At 42.8% G+C, this 24,321-nt stretch overlaps 2 protein-coding genes and 2 long non-coding RNA genes across 5 annotated transcripts; 2 read left to right on the top strand and 2 right to left on the bottom strand.

Annotated features, from left to right (window-relative positions):
* Positions 1–3,797: 3,797 nt before the first annotated feature.
* Positions 3,798–7,373, bottom strand: ppil1 (peptidylprolyl isomerase (cyclophilin)-like 1). 2 transcript variants are annotated; one of them, XM_064299652.1, is made up of 4 exons: positions 7,186–7,373; positions 5,553–5,707; positions 4,268–4,336; positions 3,798–4,125 (listed from the first exon to the last, which is right to left on the bottom strand). In XM_064299652.1, exons 1-4 carry the CDS (start codon positions 7,239–7,241, stop codon positions 3,905–3,907), a joined length of 501 nt encoding a protein of 166 aa, XP_064155722.1. In that variant the 5' UTR covers positions 7,242–7,373; the 3' UTR covers positions 3,798–3,904. The 2 variants fall into 2 exon arrangements, with proteins under 2 accessions (XP_064155722.1, XP_064155723.1); XM_064299653.1 differs by lacking the exon at positions 7,186–7,373 and adding an exon at positions 6,551–6,692.
* A 2,761-nt stretch (positions 7,374–10,134) lies between these two features.
* On the bottom strand, positions 10,135–23,591 carry LOC135234753 (sodium- and chloride-dependent GABA transporter 2-like). The gene is made up of 14 exons (XM_064299651.1): positions 23,450–23,591; positions 21,920–22,054; positions 21,491–21,631; positions 19,547–19,628; positions 18,245–18,377; positions 18,014–18,148; positions 17,699–17,802; positions 16,398–16,522; positions 16,053–16,165; positions 14,030–14,167; positions 13,398–13,500; positions 12,564–12,664; positions 11,860–12,030; positions 10,135–10,671 (listed from the first exon to the last, which is right to left on the bottom strand). Exons 1-14 carry the CDS (start codon positions 23,589–23,591, stop codon positions 10,474–10,476), a joined length of 1,821 nt encoding a protein of 606 aa, XP_064155721.1. The 3' UTR covers positions 10,135–10,473.
* On the top strand, positions 15,125–16,509 carry LOC135234756 (uncharacterized). The gene is made up of 3 exons (XR_010324195.1): positions 15,125–15,199; positions 16,047–16,139; positions 16,391–16,509. It is a non-coding gene; the product is annotated as an uncharacterized LOC135234756 (long non-coding RNA).
* Positions 21,426–23,810, top strand: LOC135234755 (uncharacterized). Its single transcript, XR_010324194.1, has 3 exons — positions 21,426–21,551; positions 21,895–22,017; positions 23,467–23,810. It is a non-coding gene; the product is annotated as an uncharacterized LOC135234755 (long non-coding RNA).
* The last annotated feature ends 511 nt before the right edge of the window (positions 23,811–24,321 follow it).

Raw genomic sequence — 24,321 nt, 5'->3', positions numbered from 1 at the left:
AGACCAGCAGGGATGTGGCATAGAGCAGGAAAGAGTGAGCATGTAAACAGGACAGCAGCTTGCATGCAGACCCACCCGTAAACATGGCACCAACAGAGAAAAGGAGCAATAACAGTGTCTCCTCATTTTCTGACAGGCTCCGCCCCCTTTGGGCTCAAAACTGATGTTTGTCGTATATGGAGCTCTTAAACATATTTAACATATTTATATCTATCCACTGTCTATACTGTTTATAACTGTCTATACTGTTTATACCACATTGTATTCATATTTATCATATTGTATTCATATTTATTCACTTTCATACTGTATATACCTTAGCTTTTCATTCCATATTCTATATTTATATTATACATATGTGCATACACCTTATTGCACTTTACTGCTTCTTTTGCACTTCTGGTTAGATGGTAACTGCATTTTGTTGTCTCAGTATGTGTACTCTGTGCAATGACAATAAAGTTGAATCTAATCTAATCTAAAGACACAGCAAAACATTTAATTCAATTGTTTATCGCGTTTGTGATCGTTCTTCATCCATAAAAAGATCACATCGCTTACTGCAGCAAAAAACTTCCTTCATGTCAAAAGAACTAAGATCCATATACAAAATATGTGCAAAGATTTTATTTGAAAACCAATTTATGTTTATTTGCCCTGCAAATGTAATCACTGGAAAAAAGACATAACTGGGGAAAAAGCCCCATCTGTATTGTTGGTCAATTGGGTAAGTACGTTCTTATAATTTTGATGTCCTCTTCTGGCCGGTCTTGAGCGTTTGTCTCCACCATGCCAATGCGACTGAGCACAGCCATTCCCTGGCAAACCCTGCCGAAGATGGTGTGGTATACCAGATTCTGTATATAAAAATGGCGCTATGTTGGACATTTTGGGTCAGGCCATACCAGAATGAAGTGGAGGCCAGAGCGTCACTACTGGCTTTATTGTGAACTCATGTCTCCACATAGTGGCTTCAATCAATTGAATTTACCACAGGTGGACTCCAATCAAGTTGTAGAAACATCTCAAGTATGATCAATAGAAACAGGATGCACCTGAGCTCAATTTTGAGCGTCATAGCAAAAGGTCTGAATACTTATGTAAATGTGATATTTCCGTTTTTAATTTTTAATAAATTTGCAAAAATTTCCAAACATGTTTTCGCTTTGTCATTATGGGGCACTGTGTATAGATTGATGAGGATAAAAATGAATTTAATCCATTTCATAACAAGGCTGTAACATAAGAAAATGTGGAAAACGTGAAGGGGTCTGAATACCGTCCAAAGGCACTGTATGTAAACTTTGGCCTCAACTGTAACTGATCAAATTAAAGACTGAGAGGAATCAATAAGCTCCTCATGAGGTTGTTGAACATGAGTTCAAGTTCATCATTTTTATTAGCTGTGACCGGCAGCTCTATAACTCTGTCTGTCAGTCGGTCGGTTGGTTGGCCGGTCCACAAAAAGTGTCCCACCCCGTAGCGGCCACAGTTTTCGTTTTCTGAAGGTACAGCTGAGCAACTTTCAGGCCGATTGACCAAGAGGAGGCGTGGCGATGGTCGTGGCCTATCACAAAAAGGTGCATAACTCCCGAACGGATTCACAGATTTGCACAAGATTTGTGGAAAGGTTGGTCATGATCCAAAGAAGAGGTCATGTGTTTGTGTGAGGGTGTGTGCATGGATGCATGCACGTGTGTAGTTGCAGCCACTGCGGATTCACGCTTGTTTCCTTAAAATTAACACAATGCAGGTTTGGCTCATTATGTTGTCTTTGTCTTACTCATTATCTACAGGAATGGTTAGGTGTAGCCAAGTGTCTATACCAGTGGTGTCAAACTCGTGCCATGGAGGGCTGTGTGTATGCAGGTTTTCATTCCAGCCTCAGATCTTGATTATATAATTAGTTAAATTATTTGCTGAATTAGGGATGCAGGTTTGTGCACAATAGTGACCCGACGTCTATGGTGACCCGCATTGTCTAAATAAAAATTTTCTTATATTCTGTGCTTCAATGCAGTTAAACGCATATGGCTGAATGAGTAATTGGACTCAATTAAGGCAGCATTAATTGGTTGGAATGAAAACCTGCATACACACGGCCCTCCATGGCACGAGTTTGACACCACTGGTCTATACTCTCATCAAATAGGAGCCTGTTGATTAACCTCAGTCTTCAATTTGATCAGTGAATTTGGTTACCTGTTTCTGCAGTTATTTGGAACCTAACACAATGTGAACATGGAAATTTTATTCTTTGTGGCATGCATTGTGATTTCTGACATAAAATGTGGCTTAAGAGAATAAGTAATCCCTCTAAACATGAAAAGCACCTAATTAAGAAAAATGAGCAGCTTGTTAACATTCTGGGTAGGCAATTGTGAATGGAACTGCATGCACAGCTGCTCCCCAGGCCCGAGGCTGGGAATCGCTGAGCTAGAAAGCTCATAAATTATACAAACGTTTATTAAATAACCAGACAAATTAGGTTTTTTTTATAGTAATATTTACATTTTCGTGGCATTTTGCACAATAGTGAAAACCGATTTGGTCAGCCAGTTAGCCATGGTGGACTTAAGAGGTCTATGTACTTAAAGCAGCATGGAGAATTGGCCAGAGTAGCTTCGTCTACTTTGGGCTGGTCACTGAGACTCCGCCTCCTTTGGATCGGCCAATGAGACTGTCTCGTTAGGGTACGGCCAGTCAGGCTCTGTCTCGTTAGGGCTCGGTCAGTGAGGCTTCCTGTCTCATTAGAGCTCAGCCAGTGAGACTCTCTGTCTTGTTAGGGCTCGGCCAGTGAGACTCTCTATCTTGTTAGAGCTCGACCAGTGAGACTCTCTGTCTTGTTAGGGCTCGGCCAGTGAGACTGTCTGTCTCGTTAGAGCTCGGCCAGTGAGACTGTCTGTCTCATTAGGGCTTGGCCAGTGAGACTCTCTATCTTGTTAGAGCTCGACCAGTGAGACTCTCTGTCTTGTTAGGGCTCGGCCAGTGAGACTGTCTGTCTCGTTAGGGCTCGGCCAGTGAGACTGTCTGTCTCGTTAGAGCTCGGCCAGTGAGACTGTCTGTCTCGTTAGAGCTCGGCCAGTGAGACTGTCTGTCTCGTTAGGGCTTGGCCAGTGAGACTCTCTATCTTGTTAGAGCTCGACCAGTGAGACTGGTTTACAGGCTGGCTGTATGATGGAGGGAGACCAGCAGGGACGTGGCATAGAGCAGGAAAGAGTGAGCATGTAAACAGGACAGCAGCTTGCATGCAGACCCACCCGTAAACATGGCACCAACAGAGAAAAGGAGCAATAACAGTGTCTCCTCATTTTCTGACAGGCTCCGCCCCCTTTGGGCTCAAAACTGATGTTTGTCGTATATGGAGCTCTTAAACATATTTAACATATTTATATCTATCCACTGTCTATACTGTTTATAACTGTCTATACTGTTTATACCACATTGTATTCATATTTATCATATTGTATTCATATTTATTCACTTTCATACTGTATATACCTTAGCTTTTCATTCCATATTCTATATTTATATTATACATATGTGCATACACCTTATTGCACTTTACTGCTTCTTTTGCACTTCTGGTTAGATGCTAACTGCATTTCGTTGTCTCAGTACGTGTACTCTGTGCAATGACAATAAAGTTGAATCTAATCTAATCTAAAGACACAGCAAAACATTTAATTCAATCGTTTATCGCGTTTGTGATCGTTCTTCATCCATAAAAAGATCACATCGCTTACTGCAGCAAAAAACTTCCTTCATGTCAAAAGAACTAAGATCCATATACAAAATATGTGCAAAGATTTTATTTGAAAACCAATTTATGTTTATTTGCCCTGCAAATGTAATCACTGGAAAAAAGACATAACTGGGGAAAAAGCCCCATCTGTATTGTTGGTCAATTGGGTAAGTACGTTCTTATAATTTTGATGTCCTCTTCTGGCCGGTCTTGAGCGTTTGTCTCCACCATGCCAATGCGACTGAGCACAGCCATTCCCTGGCAAACCCTGCCGAAGATGGTGTGTTTCCCGTCCAGCCACTGTGTGGGCGCCAGCGCCAGGAAAAACTGGCTTCCGTTGGTGTTTGGGCCTGCGTTTGCCATGGCAACGATCCCTGCCCCTGAAACAGTGCAAATCATTCACAGCAATTACAGGAGAATAGATACCCTGACAACATAAGACTGCTGTCACGCCACTATTATTACTATAATAATAGTAGTAGCAATACAATATTTCAAACAATCTCCACAAAATCAATTCACCTGTGAATTTCAATTCTGGATTGATTTCATCTTCAAACTGTTTTCCATAAATGGAAGCGCCACCCCGGCCTGTAAGGAACAACATCAGTCAAAACCGAACAACGGACACAAACCTTATACAGCCAAACACAGACACACACCCTATACAGCCAAACACAGACACACACCCTGTACAGCCAAACACAGACACACACCCTATACAGCCAAACACAGACACACACCCTGTACAGCCAAACACAGACACACAACCTATACAGCCAAACACAGACACACAACCTATACAACCAAACACAGACACACACCCTATACAGCCAAACACAGACATACACCATATACAGCCAAAAACAGACACACACCCTATACAGCCAAACACGGACACACACCTTATACAGCCAAACACAGACACACACCCTATACAGCCAAACACAGACACACACCCTATACAGCCAAACACAGACACACACCCTGTACAGCCAAACACAGACACACAACCTATACAGCCAAACACAGACACATAACCTATACAACCAAACACAGACACACACCCTATACAGCCAAACACAGACATACACCATATACAGCCAAAAACAGACACACACCCTATACAGCCAAACACGGACACACACCTTATACAGCCAAACACAGACACACACCCTATACAGCCAAACACAGACACACACCCTATACAGCCAAACACAGACACACATCCTGTACAGCCAAACACAGACACACACCCTATACAGCCAAACACAGACATACACCATATACAGCCAAAAACAGACACACACCCTATACAGCCAAACACAGACACACACCTTATACAGCCAAACACAGACACACACCCTATACAACCAAACACAGACACACACCCTATACAACCAAACAGGGACACACCCTATACAGCCAAACACAGACATACACCATATACAGCCAAAAACAGACACACACCTTATACAGCCAAACACAGACACACACCCTATACAACCAAACACAGACACACACCCTATACAGCCAAACACAGACACACACCCTATACAGCCAAACAGATCTTTAACATGAACGCTATTGGCCAGAACAGGTGTATCAGGGGAGCTGTTTCCACGATTACAGTATCAATCCCACCCCCTCCCCCCTTACATATTTCTACAGTCCAACTGATTAATAATGAAAGCAATCTTAAATATGAATATTTCCCATGATAACACTACAATAGAACTCAGGTGAGGTGGTGTAGTGCTCAGGAGAGGTGGTGTAGGATTCGGGTCAGGTGGTGAGACCTGCTCACCTGTGCCAGTGGGGTCACCTCCCTGGACCATGAAGTCTTTGATGATACGGTGGAACTTGGTATTGTTGTAATAACCCCTTCTTGCCAGCTCAGCAAAGTTCTTACAGGTTTTTGGAGCATGTTTCCAATACAACTCCACAGTAACCCTCCCCATTCTGAAAATGCACAGATGAACTGTTAATGCAATAACATTGTCAGCTGCATACAGTTTTTTCTTACATTTTCTTCCGCTAACGCTACCTCAACCTCAGTCATATCTCCCAAATGAAAATATTCTTGCTAGCATTAAATAATCAATTCAAAGGTGCTATAGGTAACTTTTTTAATGTAGACAAATAATAATTAAAGAAAAAACATCTACATAGCTTGCAGAAAGATGCAGAGTACAAGTATTGCTTTTCCTCAAAAAATTATATTGACTATGAATTTGTAATTACATATCGTTTTCTATGGTCCGTAAAACGTGTTTCTTTTTAAGTCAGCCAGAGACATCAGGTGCTGGGGAAACTGCCTCCAACAGTGCTTCCCAGGGCTCCAGAGTGAGACCATTAAACCTGTCGAGCGCCACCAAACATTTTCAATGGACGCAACAGAACGACTACAATCTAATCGACATTTGATTTGTGCCTGCGCAGGTCTGCTCCAGCCCATAACGCTCGTAGTAATGCACATAGACAACATCCTCCACGCGAAATCTGGACTAGACTAGAGGTGGGTAGTTTGCAACCAAGCCGGCTCCTTTAGGTGAACGTTAAGAGTCAACTCGCATATAGTTCCTCATCTTCATTATGAGCTACCGTATGCTATGAACTCCTAATGAAATTAACAAAACTACAGAATGTAACGCAAACATGTTTTGTCGTTCTTTGTTAATATTTGTTCTCCCCTCTTTGTTGAAGCCCCAATTTACCTGTATGTTTGATTTGCATACATTAAAGGAAAAAAAACAAACAAAATATTTCCTGGGTTGAATACATTTTCAGCAATTATGCTCTTACCCAAATTTCCCTAAGTTGTATTTTGTGAAGACACGCTCCTGCGCATGAGCTAGGAACAGTCTGCGATGGGGAGACACAACATCCCCTGCTGTACTGAAAACGCCTGAGTTTAAAGCACAATGCAACTAAACCAAACGGGACATCATCACACCAACCGGCTCGTGACTACACAGCCCGGCAGCTGCAGTGAATCAATCCAAAGCAAGCAATATTTAGCTAAAACACTGGAACGATGCTTTGCTAAATACGTGTTTCATGTGTTGACTTGGCCCCAGTTACATCAGCTCATTTGACCAAATACCAGCGGACATCGCTAGACATCCATGTAAGAAAACCCAATCGATTAACTAAATTAGCTTGCAAGATATTGGTTAGATGTTAGCTTGTTCATTATCACCCTGTATAAGAGCGACAGTAAAATAAAAGGCTAAATACAGCTAACTAGTAACATGACAGTGTTGTATTTATTTATTTTTTGTAGCTCGCATGAGTCTATTAATAATGACAATGTTATCTGACGCAAAACACATTGATGCGTTCGGTTAGACTGGCTAGACAGCATGGCCAACGATATTACTTGATCAAAATGTTTTACGCAATCTTGGACTAAAATAGTCGGGTTACTGTTCACTTACGTCGTTTCAAGTGACACAGTGGGTGGCTGCCACGAATCAGGTGGAATTCCAGACATATTAAAGTTATTAGTTACTTAATTCTTTCTGGCTGCAGCACAGGTTAGCTTCAGGGCTAACGTTGTTCAAATTGCACGACGAAAATAAAACTCAAGTGCGCCGCGCGCGGAGTTCCCACACCATTTAGATCCGTGTGGATTCCTGGAGATAGGATTGAATAGTTCCTGATATATAAAATAATTAAATAAAATAATCTGTATATTTTGTAACAGCAACAGGCAATAAAATAATTTGTTAATCCAGACTATGGAATTATATGCCATGTATATAAAAGAAACACCCGAAAATAGCAATATTTTTAAATTACATACAAAAGCGATTCAGACATTTTCAGAAAGAGAGTTCAGTTGGAGACTTTCGGTGTGAGCTCTCCAAAATAAGAGCTTGTATTGAGATTAGATCCGATGTCTACTTTAATATATAGATTTTTTTAAATTTTTATGACAAAATGTAAAGCAAAGGTAAAAACTGAAATTAAAAATCATCTTATAAAACAGATAAAAAATAACATGTAAATATTACACCAAGCAGTCACAATTTCTGCATGTAAATCCAATTAAATTGAATTACGGGCTAGATTTTCCACTGTATGTACCGTCACAGATTAAATTGAGCCAGAACAATACAAAATGGCGTGCTGATAGCATTGGTAAATAAATAGCTATACTGTAATCTGACCAGCAGTTTCACAATTTTTAATATTTATTCCTCCAGCCAGTTTATTTGCTCAGTCACGAAATAATATGAAGTTCAGGATGTGACTACACAGCCATGGCAACAGCGGCGACAGGGGAGTACACACGCACCCATGCACACACACACACACACACACACACACACACACACTTATATGATTCGGGAGTGCGTAGAAATCCATGTTTCTCCTCCTCAGAAACGTGGAGTAGCCATCTGCTTCGTTTCACACTGGAGACGACAGCTACACTTGCACAGAGCAGAGTCAAAGGAAGGCCTTTCACATGCAGCTCTGGAAATAAGTCCATGGATATGCAAGCATTTTTGTAGCATAAGTCATAAATCTGTAGAATGGATTTCCCACTGTGTAAATGATTTCACAACTCTGTAAATGGTTTGTGATTTGTTCTTCTGCTACAAAAATGTCTCAACACACTGAGCCTGATCAACCAGCAGGGGTCAGTAGTTAGCAATGAACAGAGACCCCCTAACCAACGAAACCCTTCTATTCCCTGGGCGAATGTGTATATCGCCCTATGGAGCTACTTATGGAGCTGCCACAGTCAGCACTGGCATGGTCCAGAGCGCAGTGCCTTAACCGAATGAGCATCCAGCAGTAATAATAAATGAGAAGTTTATATGTTCAAGTGGTTTTCTGAAGTGGACAGAAATAGGTAGCCTACAGTGAATGAAACGATAACAACAGGGTGCACATGCAATGAAGGAACAGGTAAACATTATTCAACATTGTATCAACATTCGTATTTAAAATTAACTTCAGGAACCAGAACCGTACCTTTTATTGCACGAACAATAAATCCGCACCCCAAAAAGAGGAAATGACCTTATAAAACAACGTCACACGTATCATTATTTATCACAAACAAAACATAACAATCACAAAACAACCTTCGCAGCTAGTTAGTTAGTTGAGTCTTTATTATCCCCATGCTGATGGAGTAGCCCATTCAGAGAGGGACAGGCTGACAGATAGGCAGGCAGTCAGACAGACACAGAGACTGACAGACAGGCTGAGAGATAGGCAGGCAGTCAGACAGACACAAACAGACACACGGATAGACAGACAAACCGGATGAACGAGAAGGGGCAGCGGGAGGGATCCTTTCCTTCTTTAAAGGTAAGTTTGGAGAAACGAGCAATATAGAGAGCTAGATTTTTTGTCTAATAGAAATAGAACAAGCAAAATAATTACCTGTCCAGCAGAAACACTGCAAGCTCAGCATCACTTTGGAAGCCCTTCAAGTCCCTGAGCTCTTGCTGAAAAGCCTAACCGATGTTCAATTGAGTCTTGTCTCTCTCTTGGTTCAATTATATTTTGGTCCTAATATGATCTTTCACAGTATTTATATTCTTGTTTAAAAAATAAAATAAAAAAATCAGTATACGCCTTTTTAGCCTAGGGCAGTCTGAGAGATTTTTTATTATCTGTCTGAATGTGAAGGAAATTTAACCAAATACAAACAAAAGTGTTCTAAAGAAATGTACGTACCTTTAACTGATCTGCAGAAATAATTCCTATGCATTTTTGAAACTTATTCCTACAAAAAATTAAACTTGATTTGAGCCCACCCACAGCATTTTTAAATGTAAAGCTATTCCCAGTCTACACAAGATAAAATTAGAAACAGAATTTTTCCCATCACATGACTTCGTGTTTGAATAATTATCTATGCAAATATGATGACTAAATTCAAGCAAGGTAAATAACTACATAGAAAGTTCTGTTTGTTATCAAAGTCTGGTTTTATTGTATATGTTACAGCCTACCCAGGCTTTCATAAAGTATTCTTTACATTACATATCACAGCATTTATAACAGCAAAATTAAGCATTTATAAGAACAACTGGAAGCATTTATAGCAGCAACAGGACGCATTTATAACAGCATCAGGACATATTTATAAAGGGTAAATGATCATTATGTCAGTGAAAACGAAGGGTCCTGACTCCTGCCGGTACCCATCCTGCTCATTCAGTGGCCTGTGCTCACCATTCTTGTCAGAAACATATAACTGAACATATTTAAGCGGTTCCTTCAAACTTGATCCACAGGGTCCATCAGCAGAGCAACCAAAAAGACTGTGACTGATGACCCCTCCAGCTGCTCCTGAGGGTTTGTGTGTGATGAGGGTTTGTGTGAGGGTTTTTGTGTGATGAGGGTTTGTGTGTGAGGGTTTGTGTGTGATGAGGGTTTGTGTGTGATGAAGGTTTGTGTGAGGGTTTGTGTGTGATGAAGGTTTGTGTGAGGGTTTGTGTGTGATGAGGGTTTGTGTGATGCTTTTGAGACCGGCACAGCTCTGTATTCCATACCTATGTTCATATGTGGCAACATTATAAAGCAGCCGATTGTTGCATTTTGTGTCCTTGCAACATTCAGAGAGTCTGTGTTTTTTTGTGTTTTTTCGGGAGGTGCCTGTTGATTGGCTCACCAACAGACTGTCCCAAATTAAGTGTAGAAAGCCACCAAAGCTGGCAGTGGTGGACCCCAGGGTTTGCAGAGGGGTGTGACCTTATTTTTTAAACCCACTGAAAATCGCTTGTTGGAGGTGAAGGTGTGCTGCAGTGGGCTGCCATTGCAGAGGGGGACTCTGGGGTCCGGCCGGGGCGTAGAGTGCACATCTCTGTGAAGGTGTCGAATGTTGGGGGGCAGAGAGCCCCCTTTTTGGTCCTGGGGAGCGACAGTTCAGGGGCAGGAGTGCAGAGCACTTGAACTTTCTGTGGAGTTTGAGAGGCGAGAGGAGACCAACACAGTAAGGCTCACAACGATTGTGACTGCTGCCCAAAGACCAACACTGTAAGGCTCATAACGACTGTGACTGCTACCAAGAGACCAACACTGTAAGGCTCATAACGACTGTGACTGCTACCAAGAGACCAACACTGTAAGGCTCATAAAGATTGTGACTGCTGCCCAGAGACCAACACTGTAAAGGTCAGAGTGACTGCTATCCACCGCAGCACTGTGCTGCCCATTTTCTAATAATGCCAGGCAGTGGAGGCAGTACCCGGATAATTTGAAATTGCACCTCACTAAAAATACATATGGCTATGATGGACTTCATTAAGTAAAAAACATCCAAGGATGTTCGCAAGTGCATAATAATAATAATAATAATAATAATAATAATAATAATAATAAGCACATGTATCACAATATAACATTACCAATTTTGTTTTGCATACATTTAATAAAAACCTTAAAGAAATGCCTGTATCCATCTTTAGCAGAGAACATTGGAGTTCATTTTGTATCCTGACGGTGTGATAGATAGTTCAGCATTAGAGTACGATTTCAAGACCAGAGCAGAGAGAATGAGTAAAATTACAAGTGGTAAATAAAGATGGCTGACACTGCTGTTCATTCAGAGGAAATAAAGGACTTCAGCAATTGTCCTATCGATAAGTATAATTTAAGAAAATGTATTTCCATGAAACGTGCAGTTGTATTACCAATGAGGTACTACTTTAAGTATAAAAGTTTTGGTGTGTAAACTAAAGCTAAGCATTCATATCTGTTTTCTTTGTTTACAATGTATTTCCTAAGAGCTCATTGGACTTCACAGCCTTCTGTGCTTTTTGTTGTCCTTGACTGGCATTATAGTTTCCTTACGTTACTTTCACAATGAAATGAACAGCTGTAGGGCGGCACGGTGGTGCAGTCGCACTGTCGCCTCACAGCAAGAAGGCCGCGGGTTCGAATCCAACCTGGGCCTTTCTGTGTGCACTTTGCATGTTCTCCCTGTGTCTGCATGGATTTCCTCTGAGTACTCTGGTTTCCTCCCACAGTCCAAAGACATGCAGGTAGGCGGATTGGAGACTCTAAATTCGAACCCACAACCTTTCTTGCTGTGAGGCGACAGTGCTACCCACTGCACCACCGTGCTGCCCGGAAGTCGGACGTACCTCCTTTAATGTTCCAGGGGTGATGCTGATTTGGTAGCCCATCCAGAAAGGAACCATGAGGGTGGAGGAGAGAGTAAGACACCCACCAATCACATACGCCCACCAGGGATACTCATAGGTGTGGTTAAACATGAGGGGCGTGTACTTCACCAAGGAGGCAATGAAGGTGCCCTGTCGGAGAGAATTGGGGTTATGGCTTAGGGGTTAGACGTCAGGGGTAAGGGGTCAGGGTTCAGGGGTAATGGATAAGGGCAGGAGGGAAGTAATTTTTATGGCAAACAATACAATATAGACAATTGTGTATGTACATTACTCTTTGATATTTCTGTTTGAAAGTTCTATGAAAAGAGTTTCCATTTATGTTTTTTAATGACAGCTTGGTATTTCTGCTGTCGCACTTTCAGGGTCATATTGTTGGGGTTAAAATGTGCAGATGGCCTGTGTGTTATATGGGGTGTCAAATGTGTGTCTGTTCTGCCTCCTGAGGGACAAATTAAGGCATCATTATTTTTAATGGAAATGAATTTATCTGAGAAAATCACTTCATAACATAAACACCTGTTAATGAAATCTAAAATGCAGCTATGACGGACTTGCTGCACACTATGGAGATCCAAGCTTGATGTTACTGCTTTATAAAGTAGTTTCATAAAAAGCACAATACAGGCTTTAGATATACTGCAATGGTGAACATGAGTACTTACGGTGTAGACAATGGGTGTGATATAGCACCAGCAGTACCGTACTAGTGGCCAAGGCCGATAGCCAATCATATCCTCAATGTTGTCATAGAGCCGATGAGCACCTGAAAGACAGAACTGAATATACTCGGCCATTCTTTTGCATCAGTCCTCTCTCAGGAGCTTTTTTTTTAACCAAGTTTACCCCTTTTTGTGTCTTCACTTCCCCCCCAATTTGGAATCATAAATGGTGCTTCTCAAGGTGTCCCTATTTCACTTGTGTCTGTTCAAGCAAGCCTGCCTGCAAACTGACGGCTATTGCACCACACCACCAATTCACTGTAAGACCCAACAGCATGACTGTGTGCCGCCTCAGCACTGAGACCCAACAGCATGACTGTGTGCCGCCTCAGCACTGAGACCCAACAGCATGACTGTGCCCCTGCCCCCCAGCACTGAGACCCAACAGCCTGACTGTGTGCCGCCCAGCACTGAGACCCAACAGCCTGACTGTGTGCCGCCCAGCACTGAGACCCAACAGCCTGACTGTGTGCCGCCTCAGCACTGAGACCCAACAGCATGACTGTGTGCCGCCTCAGCACTGAGACCCAACAGCATGACTTTGTGCCCCCTCAGCACTGAGACCCAGCAGCATGACTATGGCCCCCCCACACTGAGACCCAACAGCCTGACTGTGTGCCCCCCAGCACTGAGACCCAACAGCCTGACTGTGTGCCGCCTCAGCACTGAGACCCAACAGCCTGACTGTGTGCCCCCCCTGGCACTGAGACCCAATAGCATGACTATGGGCCGCCCACCCCCTCAGCACTGAGACCCAATAGCATGACTGTATCTCACCATAAATCCAGCCAATGCAGACTGACTCAAAGATGGCTAAGACCAGCAGGGTCATTCCACTGCAGGCATAGTAATCAAACAGGAGGAAAATGTACAGGCCACCCTGTGGGAAGGAGAGAAGGAAGGATGATTATTTCATAATCCTTAAATGATTCTGTACGGTTTCTTCCATGCAACACTGACCAGCTGAATTGAACGTATATTACTTGCTGAATGGATTGCCATGGATGAAAATCAGGAGAGAGTGAGCTGTTATGAAGGCATACACATTTCTGTTTTGCATGGGTAGCTTTGCATGCCCTGAAGAATAATTGTTGCAGATTCAAATACCAGGACTTTGAATCAGTCAGATGAACTAATGCTTTCATTTTTTGTAATGTGCTAAATGACTTGATTTCTTTATAAACAGGTTGTTTTAAACTGACTAAATTATAGACTTTACAGGCAAAATCAACAGGGTCCTGGACAATTCCTGGAGTTTCAAGAAAAAGCAAATGGCAAGGAGTAGAGGTCTGTTAAAATAATAATAATTATTATTCAATCACCAGATTGGCAGTAACAAAAACCAGTATACACAGTCGGGGTCCCAGGACAACGTTTGAGACTCCTTGTGAATTAGGTTTTTCACTCACCTCTGTGACCATAAACAGGCCAATTAAGAAGCTGACCACACAGATTAACAGGAGCAAGAGTTTGCGTCTGTGCCCAATTTGAAAGAAGGAGGGGTACATGTCTGAGATGGATGTGACCAGCGATTCCTGATTCACAAACTGAGAAGGAAAATGGATTTCTGTTACTTATACAGTCGAGGCCCAAAGTTTACATACACCTAGGCTAAGTTTTTCCGACCTCCGCATATTTCATGTTACCATACGTTTCTTTTGGCAAGTCAATTAGGGCATCTACTTTGTTCGCATCAGGGGTATAATCTGTCGATTAGAGACAGATTTATTCCAGTTTTAATTCACTATATCAGAATTCCAGTGGGTCAAAAGTTTACATACACTTTGTTAGTATTTGGTGGCATTGCCTTTTAATTGCTTAACTTGAATCAAACGCTTGGGGTACCCTTCCACAAGCTTCTCACAATACTTTGCCGAAATCTTTGCCCATTTGTCCTGACAGAACTGGTGTAACTCAGTCAGGTTTGTGGGCCACCTTGCTCGGACACACTTTTTCAGTTCAGTCCACACATTTTCTATGGGATTCAGGTCAGGGATTTGTGATGGCCACTTCAATACTTTCACTTAGTAGTCTTTAAGTCATTTTGGTACAACTTTGGGTGTATGCTTAGGAAGACCCAGTTGTGACCAAGTTTTAACTTTCTAGCTGATGTCTTGTGGTGTTGCTTCAGTATTTCTAGATAATCCTCCTTCATCGTGATGCCATCTATTTTCTGAAGTGCACTAGTCTCTTTTCCAGCAAAACACCCCCACAACATGATACTGCCACCCCCATGCTTCACAGTTGGGATGGTGTTCTTCAGATAAAAAGCCTCACTCTTTTTCCTCCATACATAGCGCTGATCATTATGGCCAAATAATTCCATTTTTGTTTCATCTGGCCAGAGAACATTCCTCCAAAAGGCTAGGTCCTGGTGATCACCTGCAAACTTTATTCTGGCTTTTTAAATGATTTTATGAACTGTTTGTGCATTATGTGTGTATGCAATGTTTTTATTGGATGATGTAGCTAAATATCCAATGGGGAGATGTATTGTTTGTGGGCCTTCAGCATTTGTGGTGATGCAATCAGCAGGAAAAAGAAGAACAAGGAGAAAGCAAATATGCTAAATTCCCCAGGTAAGTTTGGGTCTATTGTGTGGATGTGTAAAGTTGTTTGTGAATTCTGTCTGTTGAAATGGGGTCAGAAGGTAGAGAAATGAATGTTTTTAAGGGTTGAGAGTCACTGTAGTTATTCCTGTAGGAAACCCTAAAAAGTGGCAAAATCTTGCATGCTGTATGCCATAACTTGGTGGGATGGCATACCTGTTATCCCAATGCTTTAGTGTTGTTTTTACCAGTGAATTCTAGTTGGGACTGTTCTAGCTTACACAATAATTGTTCTCTTCCTGTGCACAACAGATTACAAATGCACTCAACTTAGACTGACTGGACTCTTCTGGCCATGCAGTTATAGTATCGCATTCACGACCTGCAGCAAACTCGTAAGACATTCCAGTGAGACCAGCAACACGTCACTAGAGCCATAACACTACAAACTAGTTCCCTCCCTGATTCCAAATGATAATTACAGGAAGACAGGAAGTGTTCTCTAGTTGTTTGGGCAGTGTACACCCATGTGTGGAATTATATTCCTCATACCTCTGAAAGTCTGCGTCCTTCCTGTCTCAGATGAAGTACTCTACACAATCCGTCACATTATTTAGGGAGATGTTTTTATCTCCTGCCCCATGATTTTACTCTGTCCTCTTAAACATCTGTTCTCCCTGCCAAGCTTTTACCGTCCTTCAGCTTTTAGCATCAGCTTTTCTCCCTAAACTCATTTTTTCTTTTTCACTCCATCCCACTGCAGAACAGGAACCCAGGGATAATTACTGTGGCCCCTAGTGTGTTTATCATCCTCAGGAAAAACACACTTTTCCCATTTAAATGAAATTAAAATATATATTTTTTTTTTCTCCTTCAGACTGACCTGACTGTCAAGCCCCAGCAAGATGATCATGATGAAGAAGAAGACCGCCCACAGCTGGGGGACAGGCATCATGGCCACCGCCCGTGGGTACGCAATGAAGGCCAGGCCGGGCCCTGATGAAATCGAAAATCCACAAATTGTCACAAATCGTCACTTACAGTTCAGGGCCTGGGTTCATGGTCACCAACACAGTTAATAGGCCAGTTAATTTTTTTAAACCAGACTAAATCAGTCTGTTCATAATGATGTGGTTGAACGTGATGAGTTTAACTAAGGCCCAGTGATCACAGTGTCTGGAATACAGATATTTCAGCTTCAGCTCTGATTTGCTTCAGCAGTTCTTACCTGACTCAGCCACCACAGAGATGTCCACTCCTTGCTCCTGGGCCATGAAGCCCAGCACAGAGAAGATGGCAAAGCCAGCCACAAAGCTGGTTGTACTGTTCAGCAAGCAGAGATACACACAGTCTCTGCAACACAGGAAACCCAACTCTGTCACCAACTCATCTCAGCACACTCCTCCATAGCCAATCCTGGCCTTCAGTCTTGGACTGGTGTTAATGAAGTAGAACCTACTTCTTTTCCTGTGGCAGGGGTAGGCGATGAGGGCCACACCTGTTTCACGTTTCACATCTAACATCACTAACATCAGCTACCACAGGCTCTCTGCACAGTCTCTCTCAGAGCTACCACAGGCTCTCTGCACAGTCTCTCTCAGAGCTACCACAGGCTCTCTGCACAGTCTCTCTCACAGCTACCACAGGCTCTCTGCACAGCCTCTCTCAGAGCTACCACAGGCTCTCTGCACAGTCTCTCTCAGAGCTACCACAGGCTCTCTGCACAGTCTCTCTCAGAGCTACCACAGGCTCTCTGCACAGTCTCTCTCACAGCTACCACAGGCTCTCTGCACAGTCTCTCTCATAGCTACCACAGGCTCTCTGCATAGTCTCTCTCATAGCTACCACAAGCTCTCTGCACAGCCTCTCTCAGAGCTACCACAGGCTCTCTGCACATTCTCTCTCAGAGCTACCACAGGCTCTCTGCACAGTCTCTCTCACAGCTACCACAGGTTCTCTGCACAGTCTCTCTCACAGCTACCACAGGCTCTCTGCACAGTCTTTCTCACAGCTACCACAGGCTCTCTGCACAGTCTTTCTCACAGCTACCACAGGCTCCCTGCACATTGTCTCTCAGAGCTACCACAGGGTCTCTGCACAGTCTCTCACAGCTACCACAGGCTCTCTGCACAGTCTTTCTCACAGCTATCACAGACTCTCTGCACAGTCCCTCTCATAGCTACCACAGGCTCTCTGCACAGTCTCTCTCAGAGCTACCACAGGCTCTCTGCACAGTCTCTCTCACAGCTACCACAGGCTCTCTGCACAGTCTTTCTCACAGCTGCCACAGACTCTCTGCACTCTCTCTCTCATAGCTACCACAGGCTCTCTGCACAGTCTTTCTCACAGCTACCACAGACTCTCTGCACAGTCTCTCTCACAGCTACCACAGGCTCTCTGCACAGTCTCTCTCACAGCTACCACAAGCTTGTGAAGTCATTCATTTCAGATGAGGAATCGGGGAAAGTCAGACTGTAACTATTCCTAATGGTTAGATTGTGAGCACCATTAGAATGTATTGTAGCTTACCTGTAGCAGTTGTTGTCATATTTATTATAACTTCCTAAGGCTGTAAGACATCCATTGCAGAGTCCATAGGAATAGAGTATCTGGCTTCCTGCATCCAACCACACCTATGAAATAAACATTAGGAAAGTCTTAGGCTGTGTTTAAGTTCTTTAAAGTGTGTCCTGTTTCCTTACCTTGTGTGGGTTAAATGGGGATGGGAAAGTTACCTGAGGGTCAGTGAGCTGGGTTGGGTCTGGGTTAAATTGCAGAAGGTAATGTTACCTGATGGTCTGTGAACCAGGTTGGGTCTGGGTTAAATGGGGAAGGTATTGTTACCTGGGGGTCAGTGAGCCGGGTTGGGTCTGGGTACAGGTAAAAGATGATGCCGTCTTTGGCTCCAGGCAAGGTGAGCCCCCTGATCAGCAGGGCCACCAACATCACGTAGGGGAAAGTAGCAGTGAAGTACACCACCTGAGGATAAAATGCTTAAGTTCAGCACAAATCCACACAGCCTCCATTAGCCCACATTATTAGTCACTGTGAGGCCTTAAGCCAGGGGGACTTCACCTTTCCTGTAGACTTCACTCCCTTCCACACGCAGAAGAAGCAGATGATCCAGGACAGCAGGAGGCACAGGGCAAGCTCCCATCGTACACTTCCCAACTCCTCTAACCCTCCAGACAAGCCCAGGACCCTTCCCCTGTACCCATGAAAGGAATGCAGTCTTTAAGGGCATTAGCCAAAAGAAAACCAACAACAAAAGGTTTTATGGAACAAATAAATGCACAATAACAATTTTATGTGCAATAACAATTTGTATTCACATCTGGACATTTACTAGATGCTCTGGGTTTACATGAGTGCACATACAATGAGCTCCATAATGTTTGGGACAAATATATTTTTTTTTTCTTGATTTGGTTCTGTACTCCACTGTTAGATTTGTTATCAAACAATTATGGTTAAACTGCACATTCCCAGCTTTTGTTATAGGGTATTTTTATACACTTATTTCACCAGGTAGAAATTACAGCACTTTTATACATACCCTCCCTCTCATTTCAGAGCACCATCATGTTTGGGACATAATAATGTTATGGAAATGAAAGTAGTCATGTTTAGTGCCTGAAGTTTGTGACCCATAGACATGACCAGATGTTGAGTATGCTCTGGTGATGCTCTGCCAGACCTGTACTGCAGCTATCTTCAGCTCCTGTTTGTTTCGGGGGCTAGTTGCCTTAAGTCGTCTATTCAGCATGTGAAACATATGTTCCATTGTATTCAGATCGAGTGACTGACGTGAATTTTCTTGTTTTTGCCTTTGAAAGACTCCTCTATTGCTTTAGCAATATGTTTGGGATCATTGTCCTGCTGTAGGATATAGCACTGTCCAACCCTAACAAAGCACCCCTCATTCAAAAGCTACAGCAGGGCTGCCCATCCCTGTTACTGGAGAGCTACCATCCTGTAGGTTTTCATTTCAACCCTCAGTTGGCACACTTGACTCGGCTAATTAGGAGCTCAATGCAGATCTTTAGCTGTTGAATGAGCTGTGCTTTGTTTGGGCTGGACTGAAAACCAAAGATGGTAGATCTCCAGGAACAGGGTTCTGCCAGGAACCTCCAGCATATCATGGAATGAAATAGCAGGTACAAAAGGGAGATTGAGGATGTAGTGATTTAAGCAGCAAGTGGATCTGAGGATGTTGCTAATGTTACATGTTGCAATAACGGAGCCAAAAAACAGTGTAAACGAGTATGTTTCCGGTCTGTGGAAGAAGATGGGAACTGAGCTTCCCTGGCTGTAGTGGGGCCCTGACTTCACCACTGGGGGCACTAGAGTGCCAGTTAGATCAGACTTCTCACTTACTCCCAAAATTCTATCACAGGGGATGTAGCATCCGCAGCAAAGTAGTCGGTGGTGCTGTTCTGGCCAAGCGCGATGCATGTGTCTGCAGAATTCAAGGCAGAGGGACAGGACAGATGAATCTCCTGCTGAATGGATAATCCTTACACTTTTGGAATGTGAATACATGACTGAACTTCTGGAAAAATTTCAGCCCAAACGTGCCCTTTGGTCTGCAGATGCTTGATTCTAAATCCCTTAAAGTTGAGTATAAAGAGCAAGCAGAGCTTCCTGCAGCTGTAATGTTCCGAAACTGTGGGCCAACCTGCGTCTGCAGATCAGAGGCACTAACAGGACTGAGTGTTAGTCTGAGGAACATGTGTATGCTAGCTTCTTACATCAGCGTTTAGTTTGAGTTTTAGTCTGAGGAACATGTGTATGCTAGCTTCTTACATTAGCATTTAGTTTGAGTTTTAGTTTGAGACACATCTGTGTACGCTAGCTTCTTACATCAGCGTTTAGTTTGAGTTTTAGTTTGAGACACATCTGTGTACGCTAGCTTCTTACATCAGCGTTTAGTTTGAGTTTTAGTTTGAGACACATCTGTGTACGGTAGCTTCTTACATCAGCATTTAGTTTGAGACACATCTGTGTATGTTAGCTTCTTACGTCAGCATTTAGTTTGAGTTTTGGTCTGAGACACATCTGTGTATCCTAGCTTCTTACATCAGCGTTTAATTTGAGTTTTAGTTTGAGACACATCTGTGTAGGCTACGCTAGCTCCCGATTCGCATCTCCCGAAACTTCCGGTCCACCTTAAATCGGTCGCGCTTGTGCGATTATTTGCAAAGGCGATAATGCGCTTCGAAAACTGAGCTACCCCCCCCCCCCCCCTCCGGGCTGAAGCATGCAAGCGTATTTACAGTATATCTATATAATATAAATATTAAATTGTCTATATAAACAAATACAGTAATAAAGGTTCATTGAAAATGGTACATTTTGGATGGAAATTTCTCCCTGAAATTTAAAGGTCTGGGCTGGCTAATACGAATAAGAATGGCAATAAGAAGCTGATTTGGGCAACTGATTAGTTTGTTTACGGTTAGTGAAATAACAATGACATCGACATGCAATATTATATTCTGAACAACGAATTAAAGATCACCTTTCATGAAATACCTTAGCCTATTAAAAATGGTCCTACTCCATATCACAGCAGATGACATATGTCAGATGAACGTTTTGTTTCTCAAAACAGACGATCTGTCAGGGTTCTGTGTTTTCCCTCTGTCTTTCCTTGTTGGGCCGCCAGATGGCGGCACTTCTGTTTTGTGTCCTGCTTAATTGTATTGTTTTCTATTATCCAATTATTGTTTGCTGGTTGTCTCGTTTTCCCTTCCCTCTCTGTGGCCTGATTGTTCATTGTGCCCTCCTGTGTCTCGTCTGTGTCGTGGCCTGTTTAAGTTTCACGTCTCCTGAACTCAGTGCTGGATCCTTGTTGGTTGTGTGTCGCTGATCGTGTTCCTGCCACGTTCTGTTCCCATGTGTTTTTTGGACTTTTGGTTTTCCTGTGTTTCTGAAGTTTTCCTTTGTTTTGGAAGAGTTGCCCTGCGAGGCTTTTTGTTCCCTTTGTTCCCTTTTTTGTTAAGTAAAGTCTTTTGTTCTTACCCTTTTTGGAGCTTGTGTTTTCCCCCCTCTGCATTTGGGTCCGAACCCCCCACGCATCCTGACACGATCGACAGCCAAAAACTATGAATCGTTTGCGTGTATCACCGCAAGCTCGTGTACTGTAAGAGGTGATGCAGAAACCTGTCACTGCAAGCAACTAGGTTTGCTATCGAAACCTGTCATTGCAAGCAAATTTGTGAATGGTGCCTGAATGGTGTGCGCGCGCTGCGATCAATGAACTGTGTAAGAACTGTATAAAAGCGTCTGTGCGTAATGTCAGGCTGTATGTTCTCGTACCTGTGTTCCAGGTGTTTCCGCAAGTGGCCCAGGGGAGCTCCGCGCTGAGGGATGAGAACAGGTAGAGGAATGCCCAGGCCAGAATGATGATGTAATAGATTCCACTATACACAACCAGCACCTGACTCCCATAGCCCAGTCCTGAGAGAGATACACAGAGGGACTATTATGTGAGATAAATATGGCAAATAATCAAAAGTTCACAAAACGTTCTTTGATTCATCTGGCTAGAAGTATAATAGATATTTAATGCAGATGCTAATATGTAGGTACACCAAAAAGATACATTTACTAATTTGTTGTGTACTGACCAGGCATGTTGAACTCAATAATGTAAAAATAAACAATATGATGATAATGAACAAAATGAAGGTTCAGTGGTGTGTCTGCAATCCTGGTAATAGAGAGATGTGATGCTGGGCGTGCTACCTCCAAAGATGGGGCAGATCTTCCTCCAGCAGGTAATGCTCCCCTGGCTAGTGTACTGTCCCAGCGAAGTCTCCAGGACAAAGAGGGGAATCCCACAGGTAAAAAGGAACAGGACATAGGGGACGAGGAATACTCCTATTAGGGGAAAGTAACCCAATAATTTCATTTAAATTCCATTATGCACCGTTTCTTTTTTTTTCTTCTTCTTTGATTCGACGGGCTCTCCGGGCGCCGTTCCGGGCCGGGACGCGGTCTCTGAACCACCGTCTGCGGCCAGTAGATTGGGCGTAGGTACCCAGCGGAACGCGGCGTCGCCGCACTCCTCAAAAACCTCGGAGGCGTGTGGGGGTGGGGCCGCCCGGTGGGGCCCGGGTTTTTGAGGTGGGGCCCGGGTTTTTGAGGCCAGCCCCGTGGAATGTCTAGTTTCAATAATTGGTCTGTTCTGAACATCTAGATTTGCCTCTGCAAAATGACGTCAAACATCTGGCTGTTGGCTGCCGGTATTTTTGCCAAGAAATGCAAAAAATTTGCACAATATTTTTATACAGGAATTAAATATTTTTTTAGTCCTGCACACAGAAGCACGCTTCCCATTTAGGACCAGGTCCACTATTACAACTAATCATTTATGATGAGAATTTTTGCTCAGTTGGTTGCAATTGGCCCATTTTGTTTTATGTTGAATGACAGTGGGCCCTGTACACATTGCAGTTTTATTTGGAGTCATTGTAATAAAAATCCTGCAATCCCCTCATTTAAAATAGAAGTAGTAACCCATCTTAATCTTTAGGGTGGGAAGCGTGATACTCAACACCACTGAATGAAACTTTTTCCTTGAGGATTGCTGGGTAAAATCTGTTTAACAGACAGACAGACATTGTCAGTCTTCTGTAGACAAATGGACATTTGCAACTGAGACAGTGGTCTAGAAATGCACCCTGGTGCCTTTTGGAGATTGATCTACTGTGACTGAGTGATTGAGTGACTGAGTTTGTGTCAAAATTGATTTAGCAAATTTGCTTTTCATTTGATTTCACACATTAACAACCGTCTTTTACAACTTTTAAGATAACTGATGTTGGAATACCCTACCTTTGAGATAAATACAAATGTATATAAAGTGTTCTGTGCACAAGAATGAACCACTCAAGATCAAATCAAAACAGAATTCAAAAATAACACTTTGTAGAGTTCTGGGAATTGGCTGCTAGCACCACCACTCATTTTAACAAAAAACCTTTGTCTTTATAGACACACTTTTTTTTTAAATTCTGAAAATAAATAATAATGGAAAAATAAAAAGACAAAGGAAAAGCATTTTTAGATAGGGTTTGTTCCTGTTTGATTTCTATGAGAATGAGCCTGCCTAAGAGTAGCAGTGCAAAGTGCATCCCAAACAATGTCTTAAGTAATTGATACATCTGGAAAAGCATGCCAAACAGGCTCCCTCCCACTTTTCACAAAGATGCCTGGCAGTACACGTTCTCCCATGGTAGTAAAAAGCCATTATTCCTGCTGCTTTTCACTCACCTCCTCCGTTTTTGTAGCACAGGTACGGGAATCTCCACACGTTTCCCAAGCCGACAACGTTTCCGGCCATGGCGAAGAAATACTCCAGTTTACTTCCCCACTGGTCCCTGTCCTTCATCGGAGTCCCCGGGCCTGCCATCATGCCACCCTGATGGATCACCTTCGAATGCACCTCTGGCTCATGGAACCTGCTAGGGCAAACCCCTCCTTCCCATTGGCAGTGCGGCGGTGATGTCATCAAACAACTCAGATTCCATCCTAAACACAACATGTTTTCTTTTCATGACCTGTGTACGTCTATTGAACAAACTGCTCAGAGTAACTTGAGGAGTTAGATAATTAAAGGCAGGATAATAATTAATGACTATTCATAATACTTAAATAATTAAGCAACATTGGCAGACATTTATGTACTCTGAATATTTTATACTCAATATTGGAAGTGTGGCTTTTACAAAGGACAGATTTGGCTTTCTGTTTCTCCTACAGTATACTTCAAGGAAATACAATGGGGCATTTTAATATCAATGACTGGAGAGCCTTCCCAGACAGCACACTGATACCAGCTACATAGGGCTGACGTTGGTGTTCTGTTGTCGCTTCGCATCTGTGGGACAGTCGCTGCATCACACGGAGATAGTTTGCCCTTTGGGAAGACGTTGCGGCTATGTTGCTCATCGTTGCTTACCATATAGAATCAGATTTGTGTCAAAAGGTTCAAACAAAACATTGTATCAAGTATCAAACAAAACAGTGAGTAAATATTTATTTCTTTGCTCTCGTTTCTCAATCAGAAATGTTTTGATTCCGCCATAGGCAACATCTTCCCTACAGACAATTACCTCCAAGTTACGTTGTGACGACCTTCCACA

This window comes from Anguilla rostrata, chromosome 11 (genome assembly GCF_018555375.3).
Source record: "Anguilla rostrata isolate EN2019 chromosome 11, ASM1855537v3, whole genome shotgun sequence".
NCBI classification, from domain to species: Eukaryota; Metazoa; Chordata; class Actinopteri; order Anguilliformes; family Anguillidae; genus Anguilla; species Anguilla rostrata.
Note: the sequence above shows the minus strand (reverse complement) of the source record. Positions and strands in the feature narration are given on the sequence as shown.